This window comes from Mauremys reevesii, linkage group 23, assembly GCF_016161935.1.
Source record: "Mauremys reevesii isolate NIE-2019 linkage group 23, ASM1616193v1, whole genome shotgun sequence".
Lineage (NCBI taxonomy): Eukaryota > Metazoa > Chordata > Testudines > Geoemydidae > Mauremys > Mauremys reevesii.
Genome location: NC_052645.1, coordinates 20,910,912 through 20,932,572, shown reverse-complemented (window position 1 = coordinate 20,932,572; position 21,661 = coordinate 20,910,912). Strand labels below are relative to the sequence as shown.

Here is a 21,661-nt window from a genome sequence, read left to right as displayed (position 1 = left end):
ATTTACAAGTGGAAGGAAAATCTGGGGCTTTCCACACTCACAGGCTTCTTGGAGCATTGCAGGGCCTGCCAGCGTGGCCTGTGGGTTTTTCCACCTGCAGATGGGATTGTTTTAATTCCTCCTGCTGGAGCCTGTGATCCATCAGCCTCAGGGCTGGATTGGTGACGTGGTGCTAACTCAAGGCCTCAGCTGTCTTTATGTGTGAATCTGTGATGGCAAGAACTTGCCTCTCAGCCTCCACCCCAAGAGCCAGCCTACCACCTGATGTGTCCTCTGTTGGAACAGATCTAACAGGATGTCTCGGGCATGGAGGAGGGTCCTGAGATACACACCATGGTTCAATTCCCTACTCTGCCACTGGCTCCCTGTGTGACCCAGGGAATCACCAGCCTCTCTGTGCCTCACTTCCCCAGCCGTTGTGTGTCTCTGGGCCGGTGCAGCACCTGGCACAATGGGACCCCGAACACAGTTGGGGCCTCGAGGTGCTGTTGTAATACAATTAATAGTGAGTCGTTTGCAGTCCCATTAAAAAGCATCACTCCTGGGTGACTGGGCTGGATGCAGCGCAAAGGTCTAATAAATTCATGTTTTTGTCCCATGGCTCCAGCAGTGCTAACAGGCCACTTCACTTTGGATGGTCCCTTCAACGTGTGTGAACTCCTCCTGCGAGCAATCCGGTCCCCCCTGTACTGAGCTGTGACGCTCCGAGTTCCTTTCCCAGGCCCATAAGCTCAGAGCTCGTCTCTCTCACCAACAGAAGTTGGTCCAATAAAAGATATTCCCTCCCCCACCTTGCGTCTAATAAACTTGGTGTCATTGGCCCGTGGCTCTTTCCCCACAGTTGCTGCTTGCTGGGCTGGGGGGGGGGGGGCATTCAGCTCTCTCTGCACTGTCCTAGCCTCTTCCTGGGAGCAGGAGCACTGGGAGAGGGACAGCACTGCTCCTTACTCTGCCTCCAGGGTCCGTGCTGAGTGCTGGGAGGGTCCCCCACACTCCCTCCCTCCATGCGACATTGTAAGGAATGATGGGCCATTTGATCTGGATAGATGCCACAGCAGAGCAAAAACTGCTGAGATGGGAGGTCCAGCTGAGAGCAACACTGATCCAGGTGCTGGAACAGCCAGAGCAATCTCTCCTGTGATGGTTACAAGCAGACACTCAAGGGAAGTCTGAAATGCCAGAAGAGCAGCAGACTTACTGCAGAGCCCTGGGACCAGGGAGCCCAGCAAAGCAGTGTCCTCGGGGTACATCAGACAAGAGCTATAGGGAGTGCAGTGTCCCCAGCATTGCTGCTGGAGTCAGACCCTGTCACTCAACTGGTCACCTCCTGGCCTAGCTAGATGTGGGAGGAGCGTCCTGCACCCCAGGGATAGGGATGGGCATGCTCATGAGAGTGGGTTGCATGACCAACAGCTCCATCGAATCCACCAGCAGAGAGCACCCCGCTGGGCCCGGACAGGAACTCCCTCCCCTCAGGGCACCATTGAGGTATATGACCCACCACCTTCCTATCTGGTCTGGAGCACTGGCCCTTTAAGAAACAACAACCTAGTGCTGATAGGAGGCGACTTAGAATGTCTGATTCCAGCTGCCAGAGCTGGGAACGGATCCCGGCTTCCGCTGGTTCCGAACCCCCTCCTAAGACCCCAGGGCTTGCTTCGAATGGTTGGGCGCAGCCCTGGCACAACCTGACATTGCTTTTGAGCAGGAAACTGGGAACCAGGAGAGCTGGGCTCTGTGTTGACTTTGCCAGGCTGTGTGACCTTGGAACCACTCTGTGCCTCAGTTTCCCTATCCCTATAAGGGGGGCACGGCCCTCTGAGCACTGTGAAAGGAAGAGTCTCGCTCTTTGGTTATTATTAGCAGCTCTACTGCTTTAGTGTTGGTCTGCAGCCGGACCTGCCCTGGCTCTGCTCCTGGCACTGGCAGGCAGAGCCAGCACCATCAGTGCCACGTTCCTGCTGCCTTCCAGCTTGATGACACTTGGAAAGAACGCACCCGGGGGCCCCTTTCCCCACCCTTGCCAGGCTCTGTGGTTGGGCAGGGGAGGAAGCCAGCGAGAGCCATGCACCAGGGCCAGCCACGCTGACCTTGGTATGCTGAAGGGGGCTGAAAATAGACCCCCAGAGTGTCATCGACATATTAGAAGGGAAGAACAGCTGAGCAGCCAGCTCGAGGGGGAGGGGAGTCCTGGGGGCGGGGTTAGGAAGTAGATTTAACGCTTTGAGGAATCTGTTCCTCCAAGGGAGCAGCGGGATCCTGGGTCTCCAGGACTGGAGCCAGGCCAGCTGTCTTCGCAGGCCGGGGCAGAAAATATCCAGCAGCCCACCACAGAAACCTTCCCCGGCAGCACACCCCTCCGCTCCTGTGATGGGGGACGAGCAGGATCCCCAGCCCAGGAGTCAACTAACGACTGCTCCTCGGCATCTCAGCGATTAACACAACCCTCACAAATCCTTTTCTCTGCTTGCATGTTACAGGCCTGGAGGCTAGCGACACAGGGCAGAGGCCAAAGGGGAGACCTCACCACAAATGGCTAAGAAAGGATCTGCCTTGCCCTGCTGTTATTAACTCGTACTTGCACTGTGGTAACTCCTGGCCACTGGCCATTGCCTGGCTGCACCCCAAAGAGACAGTTCTTGCCCTTATACTGTCAGGATTGCAGCAGGCAGCATAAGCATCTGGCTAGCCCACGGCTGACTGCTCTGCCAGTCCCAATCCCCCAGACCACACCAAGCCAGGAGCGAGATCTTGAGATCTACAATACATCCCCAACCACCGGGCTCGCTGTGCTAGGACCAGCTTTCCCAATAATCAGAGACCTTCCATATAACTAACAGACCTTGCTGGTAAGAGGAAGTTCTGGACAGCAGAGGGTTCCTAAGCCCGGCTGGGCTGTGCACACAGACACACTACGCTGGGGGTGGGCCCAGAGCTACAGGGCATTTGTAATAAACTCTCAGTCACAAAGAACTAACAAACTCCAATCTCTCCCCACGTGGGCTGCACGGGTGGGTGGCAGGTGGTCACTCATGGCATGGGGAGAAGTGCAAGCAACTTGTTCTTTACGTAAGGTTTGGGTTTTGTGAAAAATTCAATATCAAAAAACCATTCGCCTCCCTTCTCTTTGATTTAAATCCTATGTTTACATTTTAAAGGGAAATTTAAAATACTGAATCCAGGTTTAGAGGCTTTCAGGTGGATGGAAAATTTCAGGAAAATATTTCAATAAATGTTACGATTTAAAAAAAAAAATCCCCAAACCAAAAAGTTTGGGGAGTTGCAAATTCTGCAAACGGAATCAGCTGCACAATTCCTACCCGGGCTGGAAAATGAGCTCTGGGTGTGTCTCAGCTCCTGCTGGACGGAGCTCCAGGGTCCTGCTCTGCTCCTTTCAGGCACCTCCTGGGCTCAGTGCGGCTGCAGCAGGGCTGGACTCAGTATCCTGTAGCTAACTACATTCTGGCACCTGACTAGGCGAGAGGACAGGGCCTGCTGGGATCTCCCGGCCCAGGAGCAGGGAATGAAGAGCACGAAGGTTGCTGCCATCTCCTGGACTGCAGCGATAATGCGGCAGGAAGCTCAGTGCCCGCAGCAGCATCTCTCACAGAAGAGCAAGGGGTGAGAGGCTGGGAAAGGCCAGGCTGAGCCTTGGTTCTCTGCACCGGGCCCAGCGCAGCAGGGAGAGGCCGTGTGCACTTGGCTCCAGCTTCAGGTCCGAGGCGCCGGCGTCACCGGCTGGAGATGGTAAGAGAAGCCTGAGCCCTCCCTTCTGCCCAAGCTGCCCCCTCCCGGCCCAGAGCAGGAGGCAGAGGCAGCGGGGACCGGCAGGCTCCGAGCACACACACAGACGCGGAGACGGGGCGGCTCTTCCATTTTATTGTTCAGATGCATAACACTGTCACGTTGGCACCGAGCGAGGCGGGCATGGCCCTGGCGGCCCCTCCCCCCCCACAGCACCGACACCCGCGCCCGCAGCGGCCCAGAAGCGTAGCACGTCGTACGGGGGGCACCACGCGGCTGGCTGGGCCCGGCTACGGGAGGTTAAATGAGATCGAACCCTAGACCCATGAACACGGCCGGGGAGTGCCAGCCTCCTGCGCCCTCCAAGCTTGCGGGATGGGCCCCGCCTCCTGCACAGAGAGAGCTGGGCCCGGCGCTCGGCCCTGATGTCACACGGAGCTTTATTTACATTATTCACATACACTGTCCCCAGCAAGTTAAATAACGACATTATTACACCACACGTCAGGGGCGGCGCGGTGGGAACCGCTAGGAGGGGCGGGGGTGTCAGTCTGATAAGGTGCATGTTAAAAACGAACAAAAAGAGAAACCAAGAGTCCCTGGGGCTGGTGGTGGGGGGCACGTCCTGGCCCCCTGCCCTGCCCGGTTCATCCTCGTCCTGGGGCGGTAGGTGGGAGTGACGTGGTTTTTCGTCTGGTAACAGCTATAGTTCGGTGAGAAAGTCCGGAATTGGCACTTCGCCTCGCCCCCGCACCGAGGCAGCCACGGCGCGGGCCACCAGGGGGCGCTCTGCCCAGGGAGACGCACCTGCCCCTCACAGCACTTCTGCGGGCAGAGGGCGAGAGAAAGCGGGAGGCGGATTAGGCCAGCGCAGCTCGCGGACACCTTGCCAGCCCGGCCGGCGAGCAGAGCCGTGCCCAGCCCAGGGCTCCGCACGCAGCATCCGGCGGCCGTGGCTGCAGAGCCGGAGGAAGACCCGGCAGGACGGCCCGGGACACAAGGGGCCACGGTGGCGAGAGGAGGGGGCGGCACCTGTGCTGCCCAGCTGACGCCGTCGCTCTGCCGGGATCTGCTCCAGGGCCAAGCCGAGCCCCTTCCCCCTGCTGGGGCCACCCCCAGCCCACCCTGCTGGGGCTCTGTGCCACCCCCCCGAGCCCCACCCCCCCTGCCCCCTGGGCCCATGCAGAGGATCCACGTCGGGCAGGCGCGAGCTCCGGCAAGGGTGGGCAGGGGAAGCTCCTACCTGTGACCTGGGGGGGCTTGACGACGGCCGTCTTGAGGAAGGGCTCCTTGTCCCCGAAGGGGATGATGGGGTCGGCGCTGCCGCTGTGCGGTGAGAGCTCCAGCACGCCCTGGCCCACCTCCTTGCCAGGGAAACCGTTCTCGTGCTTGCCGGGCTGCACGCCGTTCACCAGGGGTGCCGTGTCCTTGCTGGGGGGGCTGTGAGGGGAGATGGGGGGGCTGCAGTGACACACGGGGGGAAAGGGGGTTCACAGAGCCCAGCCGCAAACCCTCTCGCTCCAACCCTCACAGGCTGCAGAGCTGCAGCTCCCCCGGCCCTGGGGCTGGGCACTCCCAGCCACCCCCACACGGTCCCGGCTCCGGAGCTGGGCGCTCCCAGCCGCCCCCACGCGGTCCCGACTCCCCATGGCCCCGGGGTCGGGTGCTCCCAGACTCCCCTGGCGTGGTCCCAGCTCCCCCCGGCCCCGGAGCTGGGTGCTCCCAGCCACCCCCACGCGGTCCCAGCTCCCCCGGCCCCGGAGCTGGGCGCTCCCAGCCGCCCCCACACGGTCCCGACTCCCCATGGCCCCGGGGTCGGGTGCTCCCAGACTCCCCTGGCGTGGTCCCAGCTCCCACCGGCCCCAGAGCTGGGCGCTCCCAGCCGCCCCCACGCGGTCCCGGCTCCCCATGGCCCCGGGGCTGGGCGCTCCCAGCCGCCCCTGCATGGTCCCTGCTCCCCCTGGCCTGCCCGGTGCCTCCCCCGCAGGGCAGATACCTTTGCTGCGGCCCCTCAGGGACAGGGCCCGTCCACACACCCTGGCTCTCTGTGCTGGGCGTCGCTGACTCAGGGAGCTCCTCTTCCTTTGCCAGCGGCCCTGCTCGCTTCCCACAGCCTGGGGAGCGGAGCAGAGATGGGTCAGCCCCCCTGGACCAGACCCCAGGAGGGATGGGTAGGGCTGTGGGACTGGTGGGGGGTGGGTGTCCCACACAGGCCTGGCCAGGGAGACCTGGTGTGTGTCACTTGTGGGTCTGGGCTGCATGTCTCCCAGGGCCAGTGGGGTGGGCTGGCCCATGGGAGGGCCCTGCATGATTGGCCTTGTGTGTACGGGTCTGGGGCGTGGAGGGGTGGGATGCCTGGGCTCAGGGGCGGGGCGTAGTGGGGTGTGCTGCCCAGGCCTGGAAGCGGGAGGTGGGGGTGTGCCGCCCAGGGCCCAGAGGGATGGGGTTAGAGGCGGAGGGGTATGTGGCCTGTGGGGGGCGGGCGGGGGGACGGAGCAGAGGGGTGGGGTTGGGGGGGCGGGCTGGGGCAGGGGCTCTCCCATGCAAGCCTGGTGGGGGAGCAGCTTTGCAGGGCCCCAGGCCCTGCGTTTACCTGGGCTGGCGTCAGTCTCCTGTTTGGCTTCTTTCCCATTCACCATTTTCTTCTCTTCCTTCTTCTGCAGAGGGGAGAGGAGTACGCTGAGCTGTGTCCTGAGGCCGGGGGGGCAGGGACAGACCTGGGCTGGCAGCCCTACAGACTCGCGGGGAATGCCCTGCTGCCGGGACCCCATGCTGAGGGGGAGGGGACATAGCCAGGGGAGAGACCCCAACTCCTCCAGGCCCATCCCAAGGGCTGCTGGGATGTGGGGCACTAACCTCCCCAGCCCTGGCACCTGCCCACTCACCACCTCCCGCACCCACCCGAGGCAGCCCTAGCCCAGGAGGGTTGGGCACAGGTCAGGCATGCGGCAACCCAGGGTCTCACCAAAGAACCAGGAGGGACTGGGCCCAGAATCTCCTCCCCGGCCCATCACCGCGTGGCACGGCCTGCGGCTCACACTAGACGGGCAGCCCCACGCACAGCAGGGCACTCGCTGGCACGCTGCACCCACAGGCACCCACCTTGGCATCGGCTGCGTCTGACTTGCGCGTCCTCTTCATGATCTCTTCCAGCCGCTGAGGAGGGAGAAGGTGGGTCAGTCCCAGAGCCCTCGCCTGGCACCCCACGCTCTGCCCAGCTGGGCTCGGGGCGGCAGAGCTCCACAGGACGATGGGCCCAACCCTGCTTGGCTCACCCAACGTGGGCTTCAGGGGCAGCTGTCCCCACTGCACCAGACACCCATGGGCAAAGCGCTGGCAGCTGCCCCCTCCCGCCTGTTCTCCAGGGCACAGGGCTCTGACCTGGCAGCTCACCAGGCGCTTCCCCAGAGTCCATCTGTGCAGCACCCGGACACCACCCTCTGCTCCCCATCCCCAGGGCTCTGCTTTGCCCTACTGCCCCTGCACCACTGCCCCCCTTCCCCCCTCCTCAACTCTGCCTGGACCATGCCAGCCTCCTGGGCTCTGCCCCCCCCCCCACCCCAACACTGCCCTGCCCCATGCTGCTCTCCCTGCCCCACCCCCTGCTCCACTCCCCCTGCCTCACCCCCACCTTCCCCTGCGCTCTGCCCCCCCGTGCCCCACTCCCCCTGCCATGAACCACGACCTCCATCCCCGTGCACCCCGCCCCACCTCCCCGCTCACCTTCTTCCTCTCCAGCCGCTCCTGCTCCTCCCTCTGGAAATGCTTCTCCCGTTCCAGCCGCTGCCTCTCGGCCTCCTCGCGGGCCCGCGCCTCTGCCTCCTCCCTCTGCAGGATGGGGGGGAGCCAGCCCCCAGGGTCAGAGCAGGCAAGGCCCCGCCCCGCCGGGTGGGGGTGTTTCCCACCGCTGGGCCTCGCCAGCCATCACGCCAGGGAGATGGAGCGAGTGGCTAGTGGAGGTCCCAGTCCCGCCCTGTGTGCATGGCACAGGCACAGTGGGCTGCTGGGGCAGTAACACCACCGGGAGCCAGGCCGGGGCTGGGGTGTGGGTTGCGAGGGAGGGGCACCGGCAGTGCTGGGGGGGGAGTACAGGCTGGAACAGCGGGGGGCCAGGGCTGGAGGCTGTTCCCATGCTGAACCTCAGCAAAGGCTGGGCTGAGGGCCTGGTCCAGGCAGCTCTCCACAGAGCCTGCCCTGGCACAGCCCCTCGCAGGGGAAGGGCCAGGCATCGGCAGCTGCCTGCCAGCCGCTGCGTGGGAATTCCAGCTGCTGGTGCTTCTCTCCACCACCAGGTGGCAGGGCAGGTACGTGGCTCCCTCCCACATTGGGGGTCTGTGCCCAGGACCTGGTGTCACCCCTGCCCACCCCATGCCACCATGGACCCCATGGTGCCACCCTGTGCCCATCCCCTCCCGGAGTCCCCCATCCCGCTCCACTCCCCATGTGCCCACCCCCCACCCCACCCTGCCACCTGCACCTGCTTCTGCAGCCGCTCCATCTCCTCCTGCTCGGCTCGGGCCCGCTCCTCGGCCTGGCGCTCCTCCTGGTGGCGCCGCTCCTCCTGCTGCCGCCTCTGCTCCTCCTCCAGCCGGCGGGCCTCTGCCTCCCGCTGGGCCTGCTCCTGGGCCTCCCGCTGGGCCTGCTCCTCCCGCTGGCGCCTACGGCACACGGCACCTCAGTCCCCGTGCCCGATGCCTGGCCCACCCTGCCCCCAGACCTCCGCGAGCTGCCAGGCCTGTGACACGGCGGAGGGTTCCCAGGGGAGCTGGGTGGGGCACAGGACACTGCTGCTCCAGGGTCTGCCCTTGTGGACAGTCAACGCTCCCAAGTGCCAAGCTCCAACGGCCCCTCTTGGGCCCACTGCGGGGTATCGGGGCCACTGGCAGTGGGGTGAGCGCTGCCTCCCCATCCCTGGGCATGGCGGGGGATCCCAGCAGGCAGAGAGGAGCCCCCCACCCTGAGAGGCTGGGCCACTGACCTCTCCCGCTCCTCCTGCTCCCGGCGCTCCTGCTCCTCCCGCTCACGCTGCTCGCGGGCTTGCCGGCGTTTCTCTGTCAGGAGCCGGGCTGCCTCTTCTCGGTCTGTGGTGCCCGCCATGGGTTTGCCCGAAGGCGTGGCAGGAGCTGGCGTGGGGCTGGGGGTGCCAGAGGGGGCAGCAGCGCCTGCAGAATGCACACAGTGTCACAAACAAATTCATCACACCCACTTCCTCCCCAGGGACAGAACCCAGGAGTCCTGCTCCCACTCCCCATGATCTATGCCACTAGACCCCACTCCCCTCACAGAGCGGTGATAGAACCCAGGAGTCCTGGCTCTTCCCCCGCCCCAGGGCCAGCGACAGAACCCAGGAGTCCTGCTCCCACTCCCCATGATCTACACCACTAGACCCCACTCCCCTCACAGAGCGGGGATAGAACCCAGGAGTCCTGGCTCTTCCCCCGCCCCAGGGCCAGCGACAGAACCCAGGAGTCCTGGCTCTCAGCCCCCCTGCTCCAACCTACTAGACCCCCTGCCCCATTCCCAAGCAGGGAGGTGTGAAGCTGTTTGATGCAGGAAGAACCGTGCCCACACCCGAGTGCTGTGAGCAGATGCCCAGTGGCTCAGGGGCCCGGTGCTGCACCCGAGCCATTTCCCGCCTGACCCTGCAAGGGGCCGGCGGGGGTTCTGCGAGACGTGGCTGGATCACGGTGCGTGTTCTCAGACCTGAGGGCTGCTCAGCAGGCCCGGGGGTCTTGGGAGCGTCGGGCGGGGCCGGGGAGGCTGCTCCCCTCTCCTCTTCCTCCTCCTTCCTCTCGTGTGCCTTCTGCTGGCTCACACGCTCCTTGCGCTCCTCCGTGGCCCTGGGCCGCCCCTTGCGGGAGGAGTGGGCGCTGCGGGGCAGTGGCGGCTTGTGGGGCGAGCTGAGGCCTGGGCTGGGGGAAGCCGGGCGGTGGTTGGGGGTGGCAGGCGATGAGGGCCGGTTCTTTGGCCCCGGGCTGGAAACGAAGAGGAACAAAGCATTAAGGGGGACCGCAGCTGCCCCCACCCTGAGCCTGCCCAGCGCAGTTCGCAGCACCGCAGGGCCCTGCCGAGCCCCCGGTCTGGGCCCAGGCACCGCGGGCAGGGCCCCCCGGCTCTCGGCTAGTCGGCTGTGGAGTGGCTAACAGTGCCCAGGCTGAGGCAGCTCCTGACCTGCTGTCCGCGGCGGGCCGGGGCAGTCTGGGCTGGCTGCCAGGCTGGGGCTGGTGCTTCCTGAGGCCCCGCTCGCGAGACAGGGCGCTCCGCTCCTTGGCGTTCTCCCGCTCCTTGTCCTTCTTCTCCTTCTTCTTCTGTGCGGGGGAGGAGAGAAATCAGAGCCAGGAGCAGGGGATGATAACGACCTGCCAGCTCACTGCGAGATGGGGGCACACGAATCTCTCACAGTCCCCTGGCTGTCACCCCCCCCCGGTACAGAGGGGAAACCAAGGCACAGAGACCTGCCCAGGACTGGGCTGTCTCTATGGGGCACAGCCTGAATGGCAGCCATGAGACCCCTCCAGGGGCAAGGCCTGCTCTGCAGGGGACACTAAGGCCTGGCCAGTCCCTCGAGGGCTGGTCCGGTCCCGCTGGTGGGTGGCAGGCAGCAGGAGTGACGTGATCCGTTCCTGCTGGGTTTGCTGTCCGGCCAGCACCCATCACGGGCTGGCTGCAGCGGGGCCCTGCCTGATGAACCACCCCGTCCCCCAGACACCAGGGGCAGAGCCCGGGGGGCACAGGGGAGCCAGGCCCTGAGATGCGCCTAGGGAGAGGTGTGTTCGGGGACAGGCCGGAGCAGGGCAGCACTCACGGGCGAGGACTCAACTCTCCGGCGCGGCGTCACGTCCGGGCTGCTGGCCACCACCCTGCGGCGCTCCCAGCAGCGGTGCTGCACCCGGTGGTTGTTGCAGGGGCTGAGGGGGCTGGTGGAGGCGGAGCGGGGGCACACCGGCACTGCTGGGGGCAGAGAGCACACGGTCAGGCTGGCCGCCCTGGCAGGGGCAGAGATCATCAGCCAGCAGGCTGCAGGACTGTCCCCCCAGAGGAGTGTGGGGTCCCCGGCATGTGGGGGTCTCCAGAAGAACAGAGGCCTGGTGACAGACCAGGCTGAGATCACTAGCCCCCTGCCACACCGTGTTAGCGCCCAGGGCACCATGGGGGCGGGAGCTGCACCCCTGGGATAATCCCCAGCTCCAAGAACAGCCATGCAAAGCCGAGAGGCACAAACCCAACAGAGCAGAGCCCCTGCCAGGCTCAGCCCCAGGGGCGAGCGAGCAACCAGCCTAGGTCCCAGCCCACGGTTTCCAGAGCGGATCTCAAGGGCCAGCCCACCAGAAAGGGGCTGTCGGGTGCAGACGTGCCCAGGACAATGCAAGGGGGGGCGGGAGGGGGGCAGACACCAGGCTGGGCTGCAGGAGGAGAGAAGAGGCAGGTTAACATAAGGCTTTTCTAGCTGCACTGTCCGGGACTGTCCCCCAAGCAGGGAACCAGGGCACAGGCACCCAGAGACCCAGCATCCTCCAGAGACACCCAGCTGCCCTCCCCCGTCACTGTGCCAGGTCCGGGTACTGCTCTGCAGGGCTCAGGGACCCAGCAGAAGCCACATCTCGCCTGTCTGCTCCCCCAAGCTGGGTGAACCGGGGCCGGACGGCCGCCTCTCTGACCTCCGCTTGTCACGGACCGAGTCACCAGGCACCTCCTCGGATGGGGCCTTGTGCTGATCAGCCCCTGCCCAGCCCCATGGCTTTGGCTCTTCCTTGCTCCACGCACCCCGGATGCCCCGGAGAGCCCAGCTTACCCTGCTCCTTGCCAGTGCCAGCCAGCGTCACGGCGCTTCTGCTGCGGGCCAGGAAGGAGAGGGTGGGCGTCATGAGCCGGTCCACGATGCTGCTCTCCCAGGGGCTCAGCTGCAAGCTCCGGTCTGGAAAAGAAACAGAGTTTGGGGGAGGGGGACCTTAGCACCTCTCCGGGCCCAGCTGCACCCCCGTCCTCAGGCCCTGGGTCCATCTGGCACCAGCTGGCTAAACACCTGCCCCTTCCCCACCATCTCCATTCCCGGGTCTCCTCACTGCCACCCCATTCAGCGCCTCAGGGACACCCCGAGCCCACGGAGAGCTCCCCAAGGGGCTGGGTTAGGGCCCCGGTGCCCCCGGACGCCTGCCAGCGCCCGCCTGCAAGGCCTTTGGAGCGGCTCAGCTGGGCTGGGCCCCTCCCGAGGGCTGCTCTCCCCCACCCCAACCTGTGGGCCCTGCTTGAGCCACTCTCCCGGTGGGCAGCCCACAGGTCCCACCCGGCACGGGAAGGGAGGGGGAGCCCGGCGGGCCTGCAGCTCCTGATCCAAGGGGGTGCAGCTTGGGGGAGGAGCGTCCAGGCCCTGCCTGTCCACTGCAGAGCCGCCCTCTGGCGCAGCCCCGCCAGCCCGGGCTCAGCAGAGGGCCAAGGATGGAGCCGAGCATGGAGCCCTCGCTCCTGCTGCACGGGGGTCGCATTCTGCTGCTGCCCAGGTTGCCGCTTGCCAGCACCTTCCCCAGCCCGGCGCTCGCCTCGGGGAAGGCGGTGAAACGGGGGCAGGTGGGCAGGGACAGACCGATGTACAGTAAGAGGAGACCAGCTGGCAACTGCGCCGCAGGATGACAACGGGATAGGCACTGTCCATGCAGCTCCCCAGAGCTGGGCAGCCATTCATCCCCCAAGGCCTCTTCGTGCCGTGGTGGCGCTGGCCCTGGGCCCAGACCCACAGCTTGCATCACCCCGGCTGTGGGGCAGGGGGCACTGGCTTTGGAGTCCCCATGGACCCTGGGCCCAGCTCCCGGCTCAGCCCTCGGACGGCGAACACCTGCTCAGCCACCCGGGCCGACGCTCCAAGTGTGACGGCTCCGCAGGGCTGGCACCGCAGCTCCAGGACCATGTGATGCCCTTGGCAGCCTCCTCCTGCCCATCCCCGTCCTGGGCCCTGCTGGGATCCATCTGTCCCTTCACTACAACCCCCACCCCCAAAACAGCCTCAGCCATGGGCCAGCGCCCCTCCTGGGAATCCCTCTCACAGGGCGGGAGCAAACACCCTCCAGGCCAGGGTGGGTAAATCGGGGACACGAGTGACAATGGGGGGCACCAGACAAGGACCCCCAACCCCGAGTTCACTGCTCCTTCCCCTGGCACCACGCCTGGCTAACACAGCCCAACGGCTCCTGAGGGTCAGGCCCTGGGCTCAGACCGTCACACTCCTGGAGACAGCAAGTCCTGAACTCAGGGGTCAGCTGCACCTCTGTCCCACTGAGCCCCGAGACCCACGTGCCCTGGGCTTTAACAGGCTGCCGCACCTGCTGCTTGGGCCCTGACCCGCAGGCTTGGAGGGCGGCCCGGCCCCTGGCAGAGCCAGCTCCCCTCAGCCCCCGTGGGGCAGCTGAGCCAGGTTCACACAGCCCTGCCCCTGCCAGTCACCGCCCCCATCAGCTGCTCAGCTTATTTATACCTCAGCGGGACGGGACGGGAGGGCTGCAAACTCCCATCACTAGGCAACCAGCAAACAGATCAGCAGCTCGGGGTTATAAATAGCCCCCTGGCTCGGCGAGCCGTGGTGCAGGGCTGGGCACAGGGCTCCGCTCCTCGGGCAAGCTCCTTGCAGAGCCAGGCAGCCCGTGCAGGCAGCCAGCCTTGTTCCCGGCGAGCCGCCCGGCCTAGGAGCCTGTATGGAGGGGCACGGCGCAGACAGACTCCTGCTCCACCCGCCAGGCCCCCACGGCCCATGCTGCCAGGGCAGAGGCGGAGCCAGCCCCAGAGCTAGCCCCTCCCCCTGAGCACTGCGGGGGGGTCAGGCCGGCCCCACAGGGCACCATCTCTCAGCAACCCCACAACCAGCCCCATAGCCAATGGAGCCCGCACAGCTGGCAGCCCAACCGTGACCCCACGCTCTGAGCACAGCAGCGCCATCCCCATCCCCTCCCCCCCGGTCACACATGCATGCAACCCCATGTGCCCCACATGCCAGTCACACTAACAGAGCATCACAAGCACCCTGCCAGCTCACCCCCCAGCCCGAGGGGCAGCACGGACCCCAGTGCGTCTGGCACCAGCCCCTCTGGCACTGAGTTCACCGCCCTGCGCAGATTTCCCCCGGCTCCCTTGGGTGAGAGCTGGCGAGGGTGGGGAGCAGAGCCCGAATGGCCTCAGCTCCCACCGAACATGGGGGGGTTCCCCAGAGAACCGGCTGGTTCCCCACTGGAGACCTGGGTCACGGAGCCCTCAGTCACAGGCAGAGCGGCACTCGCAGAGCGCCATGCTGGCAGGCCAGGTGAGGGGCTTCGCCCAGCAAGCGAGGAGATGCCTGCGGGCTCCTGGCTCTCCCTGCAAGAGAAAACAGCAAACGGCTTCTCCCCTTTCCACGGGCGGCGCATTGCGAGGGCAGGGACTGGGGGGGATGGGCACTCCCTGGCACTCAAGGGGGCATCTCCCTAGTGCTGGGCTGGAACTGGGGTCAGCTCCCTCAGCTGCTTCTCCCCACTGGCCCCATGCACTGGTGGGAAAGGCAAAGGTCTCTTACTTCTACTGGGAGAGTTCCAGAGAGTGGCGGAGGATTTGGAGAGCCGCTTGTTGATTATAGAGTCCACGTGTTTGGGGAGGTTAACAGCGGACACTGAGCACCGGCTCGCACCTAAAGGAGGGAAAAGACACAAGGGCATTACGGTCACGGCGGCTGGAAGCCGGGGGAACCTTGCATGCAGGCATGCAGCATCGTGTGCCCCTCGAGTGGCAGGATGGAGCTCCCATCGGCGGGGATGTGGGCACTGGGGCGGCGGCCGGGGCTCCGGGAGGACGTCTGCCCCCAGCACAGGACTGCAGGGGTGGAGGGGCAGCATCAGAGCAGCCCTGCGCAGACAGGAGACAGAGCCCTGGGCGCAGCACACAGGAGGCACAAGGGCAGCTGCTGGGATCCACGGAGAACTGGCACCTGCTGGAACATCCATCGGGGGTGCTGGACCCTCTGCCCAGGAGAAGCACCCGCTGGAGGGAGCGATGAACAGTGCCAGTGGCCTGTGGCACTCTGGCTTCCTGGGGCAGGAGGCTCGGCTTGGCCCGGCCCGTGAGTGGTTCTGCTCATCAGGCAGGGATCTCCTCTGCCAGGACATAGCAGGGTACTTTGGGACGACGCGCCTAGGCCCCGTACAGCTGGGCCTCATGAGAAGCCAGGTCTGTGTCTGGCCCTGGAGGTTGCCGGGAGCAGGGGCGGTGCCAGGGGGGGCTGAGAAGTTGCTGGCTGAGGACCCCAGCTTGGGGTCAAAGGGCAGTTCACCTCTCCCGAATCCCAGCCCCATTGGGGCAGCGTCTCCAGTGCACAGCGCAGCTGGTGCCAGCAGAGGGAGAGCAGCGGAGTTTGGTTGGAGAGGAGGTTGGGGGGCTGCGAGGGGCTGCAGGCACTAGACAGGCGATCCCCAAACATACACACTGAACCCAGCCCCCCGACTCCACCAGTGCTCCTCGATCCTGTCCTGCTCCAGCCCTGGCCCTCTCTGAGCACAGCCCGGCCCTCTCACAGCTGTGCATCACTGCTCTGGCGCGGTGGGAGTTTGCATCAGAGTGCCAGGGGCTGGGGGCTAACCCCCATCTCAGACACGGGCCAGGGCAGGCTCAGCCCACCCGAGGGGCTGCCCCAGGATGGAACTGCCCCCTCCCATCTAACTCACTGCAGCTTGCCCTGGTCGGGGTGCAGCCCTCCCTGGGCAGGGCAGGGGAGGGGGAACAGCTCGGCCACCGCCAGGAGTCCCAGCCAGGGACCAGCCATGGGAGGATCCCTTCGAAGGTTTCGTCCCACAGTGCTCCAGGCAGCCCCACGCCTTGGAGGTGGGAGCTGGGGCGTTCTCTGTGCTGAGCCAGCAGCTGCTGAGTGGCACAGGCTGGCAGCCAGAGCGGAGCCCTGAGGCAGGGACGTGGCACTCAGGCCAGGGCTCCAGGGCTGTCACCATCTCCTCCCAGTGGGGCAGGTCTGGGCAGCCTTGGCCCAGACGCCAGGCGAGCCTGAGGGAGCAGACCTCCTGCGCATCCCGACGCCCCACTGAGAGCCCTGCAGCAGGGCGGGGTGTCAGACAGGGCCGGGGGGCGGGGAGCTCCTGGTCAGTTCAGAGCTCGGGAAAGAGCCATTTAATAATAATTAAACAAAAAGAGCAAAAAGGGGGTTTCCTCCCAAACTGCCTAGGGATGGAATCTGCAAAAGCAGCTGCTGACAGGCGGAGCTGGCCCGAGATGCCCACGGAGCTGCCCCATTGCGAGCTGTCCAGCCTCTGGGAGAATCAGATCCAGGGCATCCCATGCTGGGCCCCCCGGAACCAGAGGGCAGCGAGTCAGAATGACTGGTGCCCCCAACTGGCTGGGGTGCTCCAGGCTGTTCAAGCACCTGTCAGAATTTGGGGCAGGGCCGGAGCTGGGCCCAGCTCTCCCAGGTCGGGACCCTGCCTGTGAACCCTGCTCCATCGACGGCTCCCAGCAGAAACCAAACCAAACTCTGCCATTCCCACCAAGTTCCCCCACAAACGGCACTTGGACTCAGCCAGCGCGCACCCCGACATCCCTCATGCCGCTGCCTCTCCAGCACCTCGGCCTGCGCCCCTTACAGCCAGCCTCTAGCTGCTCTGGCTGCAAGAGAACCCCAGAAACGTGGCCTGTGTGTAAATGAGGCAGAGACATTTACTTGAGTCTGCAGAGAGCCTGCACCCGCAGCTCAGCAAGGAGAACCCCCCCATTCGCTCAGCGGCCCAGCCACGATCACGTCAATGCCAGCACTGTTCACTATTTCACGCCGCACGTGGGGAAGAGCAGAGAGGGCTGTGGGGGTGCGTCCCTGATCTGCCCAACTCATGGGGAGCAATGCTGCATTTTGGTGCCCCAGGGGGGCGGCTTGGGGAGCTGCCTCGGCAGGTTTCTTTCACCCTCAGTCAAAGCGGAGCTGAGCCCAGCAGAGCCATGGGCATGGTCAAGCCCCCCCGACCCGGAGAGGTGACCTCACAGGGCGGAGCTTGTTTGTGGGCAGAGCCTCCCCCATTCGGGCCCTGCTCAAACCTGTCCGTTGGGGGAGGTGGCGCGAACCCTGGGCAGTGCCAGTCCCAGCTGAGTGCCCAGGAACGGGTGAAGTCGCAGTAAAGGGGACAAATGACTCAGAGGCCCGTCCCACCTGGCAGCGAGGCGGAGACGTCTCCCCAGAAGGCGGAGCGAAAGCGATGGATGGTGCTCTGTGCAGCGCCAAGCCGGCTGCAGCCCCAGCTCAGCACAGACGTCTACTGGACCGCGCCACGTCTCCGCCCGGGGATGGGGCAACAGCAGCGCGGGCCCCCAGAACATTGTGCCATTTCCACACCTGCTCACTCGTATCACATTCCCAGAGAGACACGACACGGCACCGACGCAGCTCCGTATTCACAACCACCAGCCGACGCGACTCCCCTTCCTGCAGGCTGCCCAGGAACGGCCAGGCGAGGGCACGGCTTTGGAGACGGAGAGCGAGCGGGCACCAACACCCCTGCCCGCGGATAGGACACCAGCCACTGAACTCCGCTGGGCAATGCGGACCCGGCGCGCCCACACGCAGGGCAAGGGCACCGAGAGCGGCACCCTGGCGCAGAGGGAGGGGCCCCAGCGGGCGCAGGGTACCATGCTGGTGCTGCTGCGCAGAGGGCAGCTGCTCAGGGGCAAGGAGGTTCTGATGGATCCCCCCAGCCCTGCCCCTACCTGGGCACTGCAAACCTGCCGAGCCCCTCCCTTTGGCCATTCCCAGCCGCAGTGGTGGGTGAACCCTGGCACAGCCGACTGCAGAGCATGGCCCGCTGCAGAGAGCCTGGTGCCCCACCTGGGCAGGGGAGAGTTCCTAGGATTCCACATCCCCCCTTTCATCTTCTCACGCCAACGGAGAGCCCAGGCAGCTTGTGCCCAGCCGTGCATGCGCCTGAGCCCCCGACTCACCATCCTTGTGCCGGGGGGAGCTCTGGTGCAGCGCGCCAGCCCACGACCACCTCTGCTGCCGGATCTCGGCCCAGGTCTTCTTGGCTGACCTCTGGATGGCGGCTTCGTAGCGCTCCTGCGACAAGGAGAGGAGGGGGTGAGGGGTGGGGCAGGCGGAGGGAGCAGGCGCAGAGCCGCCTGCAGCAGCACGAGCTGCATCCTGGCCTCGGGGCCCAGCCTGAGGGGTCAGGGTGAGGGACTGGGGCAAGGGGCTGGCTCTGAAACTAGTCCCTGGGGAGGAGGAGGAGCCGCGATGTGGGCCGCAGAGGGAGCCAGGACAAGCACCTGTCGCCGGCCGCACCCAGCACTGCCGGGGCACGTGGAGGGAGCTGCAGGAGCGGGGGGCTGGGGGGCAATTGCATGCTGGGAGGGTGCAGGGGCACAGGGGAGGCGGGGGATGGGACATGCAGTGGGGGTTACAGGTGCCCAGGGCAGGTGGGGGCTGAGGTGACTGGAGAGTTTGGGGTGGTTTTTCCATCCCGTTTTGTGCCCGGGAGGTCTCGTACCCAGGGGCACTGGGTGCCACCCAGAGGCTGCCCCTGCCCTGCCCAGCGCCGCGCCCACCTTGTTCTTCTCCAGCTTCTGCCTCTGGCGCTCCTCCAGGACGGCCCGGCGCTTCTCTGCCTTCAGCCTCTGCTCCTCCAGCCGCTTCCTGCGATCCTCCAGCTGCCTCTCCCGCAGCACCTGGGCCTTCTCCTCCTTCTCCAGCCACAGCGCTCGCTTGGTGGCTGCGAGAGAGCCCGGCTGTCAGGGGACGGAGCCCGCAGCGAGCTGGCCGGCCCGCGCCACAGGGGCAGGCTGGGCCGGGTTCCTGCCCAGGGCCTGGCTAGGGTGGCTGGGCTCAGTCTGCGGTGCCCCACCCCGGCCCTTCCACTTAAAGGCCACGACAGTGCAGGGCCCCTAGAAACAGCCCCCTCCGCTCCCCCCGCCGCGTTCGTTTGAAACCTGGTCCGAACAAACGAAGCCGCTGACGGGACCCGGTGCCTGGCCCAGCACCTCAGCCTCTGCCAGACCACGCAGCGAGGGCCCCCGGATACGCTGCCCTGGGAAGACTCGGAGCCCCTGGGGCCAAAGGCCTGTGTTTCTATAAAGCACATGGCACCGGGCAGTGCCCATACGCTGCCCCACAGGCCTTTCCATCCTGGGCCTCCCCGCTCCTGGGGCCGGGCAGTGCCAAACGCGATGGGGACCCCATCTAAGCTGGCCCCCTTTCACTGCCCAAGGCAGATACAGCGAGGGAGGGAAGGGGAGGGCAGCCTGGCCACGCTCCCATGCCCAGGATGCAGCCCCCAGCACAGCACTGCTGGCCACAGGGATGATGGGCTTTTCCCCCTTCCTCTGGACACTGGCTGGACAGCAGCGGGTGGAGCAGTGGCCACTCTGGCCCTGCCGGGCACGGGGCACTGCCCGAGGACGGGTGGGAAGCCCTGGGACAGCACCTCTGTCTGCTCGCTTAGATCCCTCCAGGGAGTGCGGGAGCAGAAGCTCTGGAAAGGCCCAGAGCTGGGCACAGTGGGGCCGTGGAGCCGCTGGGGTGAGGTGGCCGGAGGAGCTGGGCTCTGCCGAGCTCCCTGCAGGCAGAAGCCACAGGTGTTGGAGGAGGATTTGGGGCAGAGGCACCCGCAGCAACGGCTGGGCCCGGAGGGGAGGAGCCTGGGGCCAGGACAAAAGGGAGTGGAGAAGCCGGCCTGAAAAGCACATTCAGGGAAACAATGGGGGAATGAGGGTGGAAATAGTTGGGAGACAAGGAGGCTGCTGTGTGGGGACGCGGAGGGGGCCCTGCAGCGCAACTGCCGGGAGCTGCGATAGCACAAGGCCCTGGCTTGCTCGGGGCTCCTGGGGCAGCAGGGGCACCGTGTTTCACTGGGATCCCAGCGCCCGGGGCTAATCCTGCGACTCCCGGCTAATCAGCCTCCCAATGAACCCACCAAGCTCCTCTAACTGGGTTTGTCTTTATCCCGCCTTCCCCTTTGAGAACCGAATCCGGGCCCAGTCCCTGGTGCCCACGGCGCCCTCTCCACCCTCCCGTGTGTCCATCGCCCACCGGAGCCCCCCAGAGCCCAGGGCACCTGCACACACGGCCCTCTCCCCCAGCTCCCTTCTGCAGGGGCCTGGGGCTCACCTAAGTACTTGGCCCGCTCCTCCCTCCGCTCCTTCGCCTGCCTCTGCCTTGCTTCAGCTTTCTGGGCACCTGCGGAGGAAAGGAGAGAAAATCTGCTCAGCACAGGGCTCTGCAGCCCCACCCTGCCCCCATCCGCCGGCCTGGGGCGGCTCCGGACATCTGCTGGGCAGAGGGGAGGCGCCAACGTGTGATCCATGAGGGTTGTGTCTATGGCCTCGGCCAAGAGCCGCCCAGGGAACCGGACCGTGGCATGGGAGCACAGGCAGCTGCTCTGCGCAGTCCCTGGTGCAGCCCCCCCGCTGGCCAGGATGCTCCCGCTAATCCCTGCAGAGGGGTGCTCTGGGGCCGCACACCCGCCCCGGGCCCCAGCTGGCCTGTGCAAAGCCTGGCCCAGCACCCGCAGCCGGCTGCAGGGATCAACGCACCAGCTCCTGCGAGCCCCACTCGGGTCGTCCCAGCCCCGCTGCTCTGGGCCTGTCCGCCAAGCGGGAATCGTCCCCTCTGGCCAGGGCTCTGGGGGCAGAAGAGGAGGTACCCACGGCCCTGTGCAGCACTGCCCCAGGGGCGCACACACCTTGCTTGGGCCTGGGGCTGCTGGCCGCTGCGGCAGGGAGTGGAGAAGCGGCGGTGGCAGGGGATGGCCCATTGCTCCTGCGGGGTAGTGCTTCTCCCGTGGGGGCGGCTGCAGCTGGGGAAAGCCGGGCATTTCTTGGAGGGCTCTTTGCTCCTGCAGGGGTCCCTTCCACAGCGGCTGGAGAAACTACTGGGGCCGGCTGGTCTCCCCGGGGGGGCAGAGCTTCTCCTGGAGGTGGGGGGGCAGCGGCAGGGGCTGACTGGTCTCCCCGGGGGGGCAGAGCTTCTCCTGGAGGTGAGGGGGCAGCGGCAGGGGCTGGCTGGTCTCCCCAGGGGGGCAGAGCTTCTCCTGGAGGTTGGGGAGCGGCAGGGGCTGGCTGATCTCCCGGGGGCAGAGCTTCTCCTGGAGGTGGGGGCAGTGGCTGGCTGGTCTCCCGGAGGGGGAGAGCTCCTGGAGGTGGGGCAGCGGCAGGGGCTGGCTGGTCTCCCGGGGCAGAGCTTCTCCTGGAGGTGGGGGGGCAGCGGCAGGGGCTGGCTGGTCTCCCCGGAGGGGGAGAGCTTCTCCTGGAGGTGGGGGCAGGGGCTGACTGGTCTCCCTGGGGGAGAGCTTCTCCTGGAGGTGGGGGCAGGGGCTGACTGGTCTCCTGGGAGAGCTTCTCCTGAGGTGGGGGCAGCGGCAGGGGCTGGCTGGTCTCCCTCGGGGGGCAGGGCTTCTCCTGGAGGAGTTACTGCAACAGGGGCAGGTGTGGCAGGGGGGGAAGGCTGGTGGCTCAGGGGGGGGATGCACTCTCCCATAGGGGTCGCTGCGGGAGGGGCAGGCCAGTCACTCCTGGGGGGCAATGTTTCTCCTGTAGATGGGGAGGGGGCTGCAGCAGGAGCTGGCTGGTCACTCTTCGGGGGGACGCTCTGCCCTGGAGGGGCTGCTGCTTTAGCTGAAACACAGAAGCAGAAGAGAACGAGGTCAGTCCTTCCCCAGAGCCCAGGCCAGCCCCACACATGGGCCCCAGGGCACATCTCCAGCCACATGGGGGCAGGAATTGGGGGAGGTCGGCGCGCCAGAGCCCCACGCTGCCGCCCCACCCCAGCGCTCCTGACCGCGGCCTCACTCAGCAGCCACCCCTGCCGGCTGCGTTCTGGGGCCAGGGGTGATCAATGGCCAGGCAGGGCCGTCCTGGCATCGCACTGGCTCCACGGGGCACCAGTGCTGCCCGTCTGCCCGGGGCCGTAGCGGCAGAGGGGGAG

General features: G+C 65.9%; 1 protein-coding gene across 1 annotated transcript; it reads right to left on the bottom strand.

Moving 5' to 3' along the window:
- Positions 1-3,865: 3,865 nt before the first annotated feature.
- On the bottom strand, positions 3,866-20,856 carry MAP7D1 (MAP7 domain containing 1; the record flags this gene model as incomplete). Its single annotated transcript, XM_039511924.1, has 17 exons — positions 3,866-4,569; positions 4,988-5,205; positions 5,741-5,858; positions 6,338-6,401; positions 6,847-6,900; positions 7,468-7,572; positions 8,222-8,402; positions 8,723-8,906; positions 9,448-9,719; positions 9,916-10,052; positions 10,550-10,695; positions 11,537-11,659; positions 14,279-14,389; positions 17,686-17,800; positions 18,289-18,452; positions 19,847-19,915; positions 20,421-20,856. Coding segments are annotated over 17 exons (2,508 nt in total), but the record flags the coding sequence as incomplete, so codon positions are not given.
- Between the last annotated feature and the right edge of the window lie 805 nt (positions 20,857-21,661).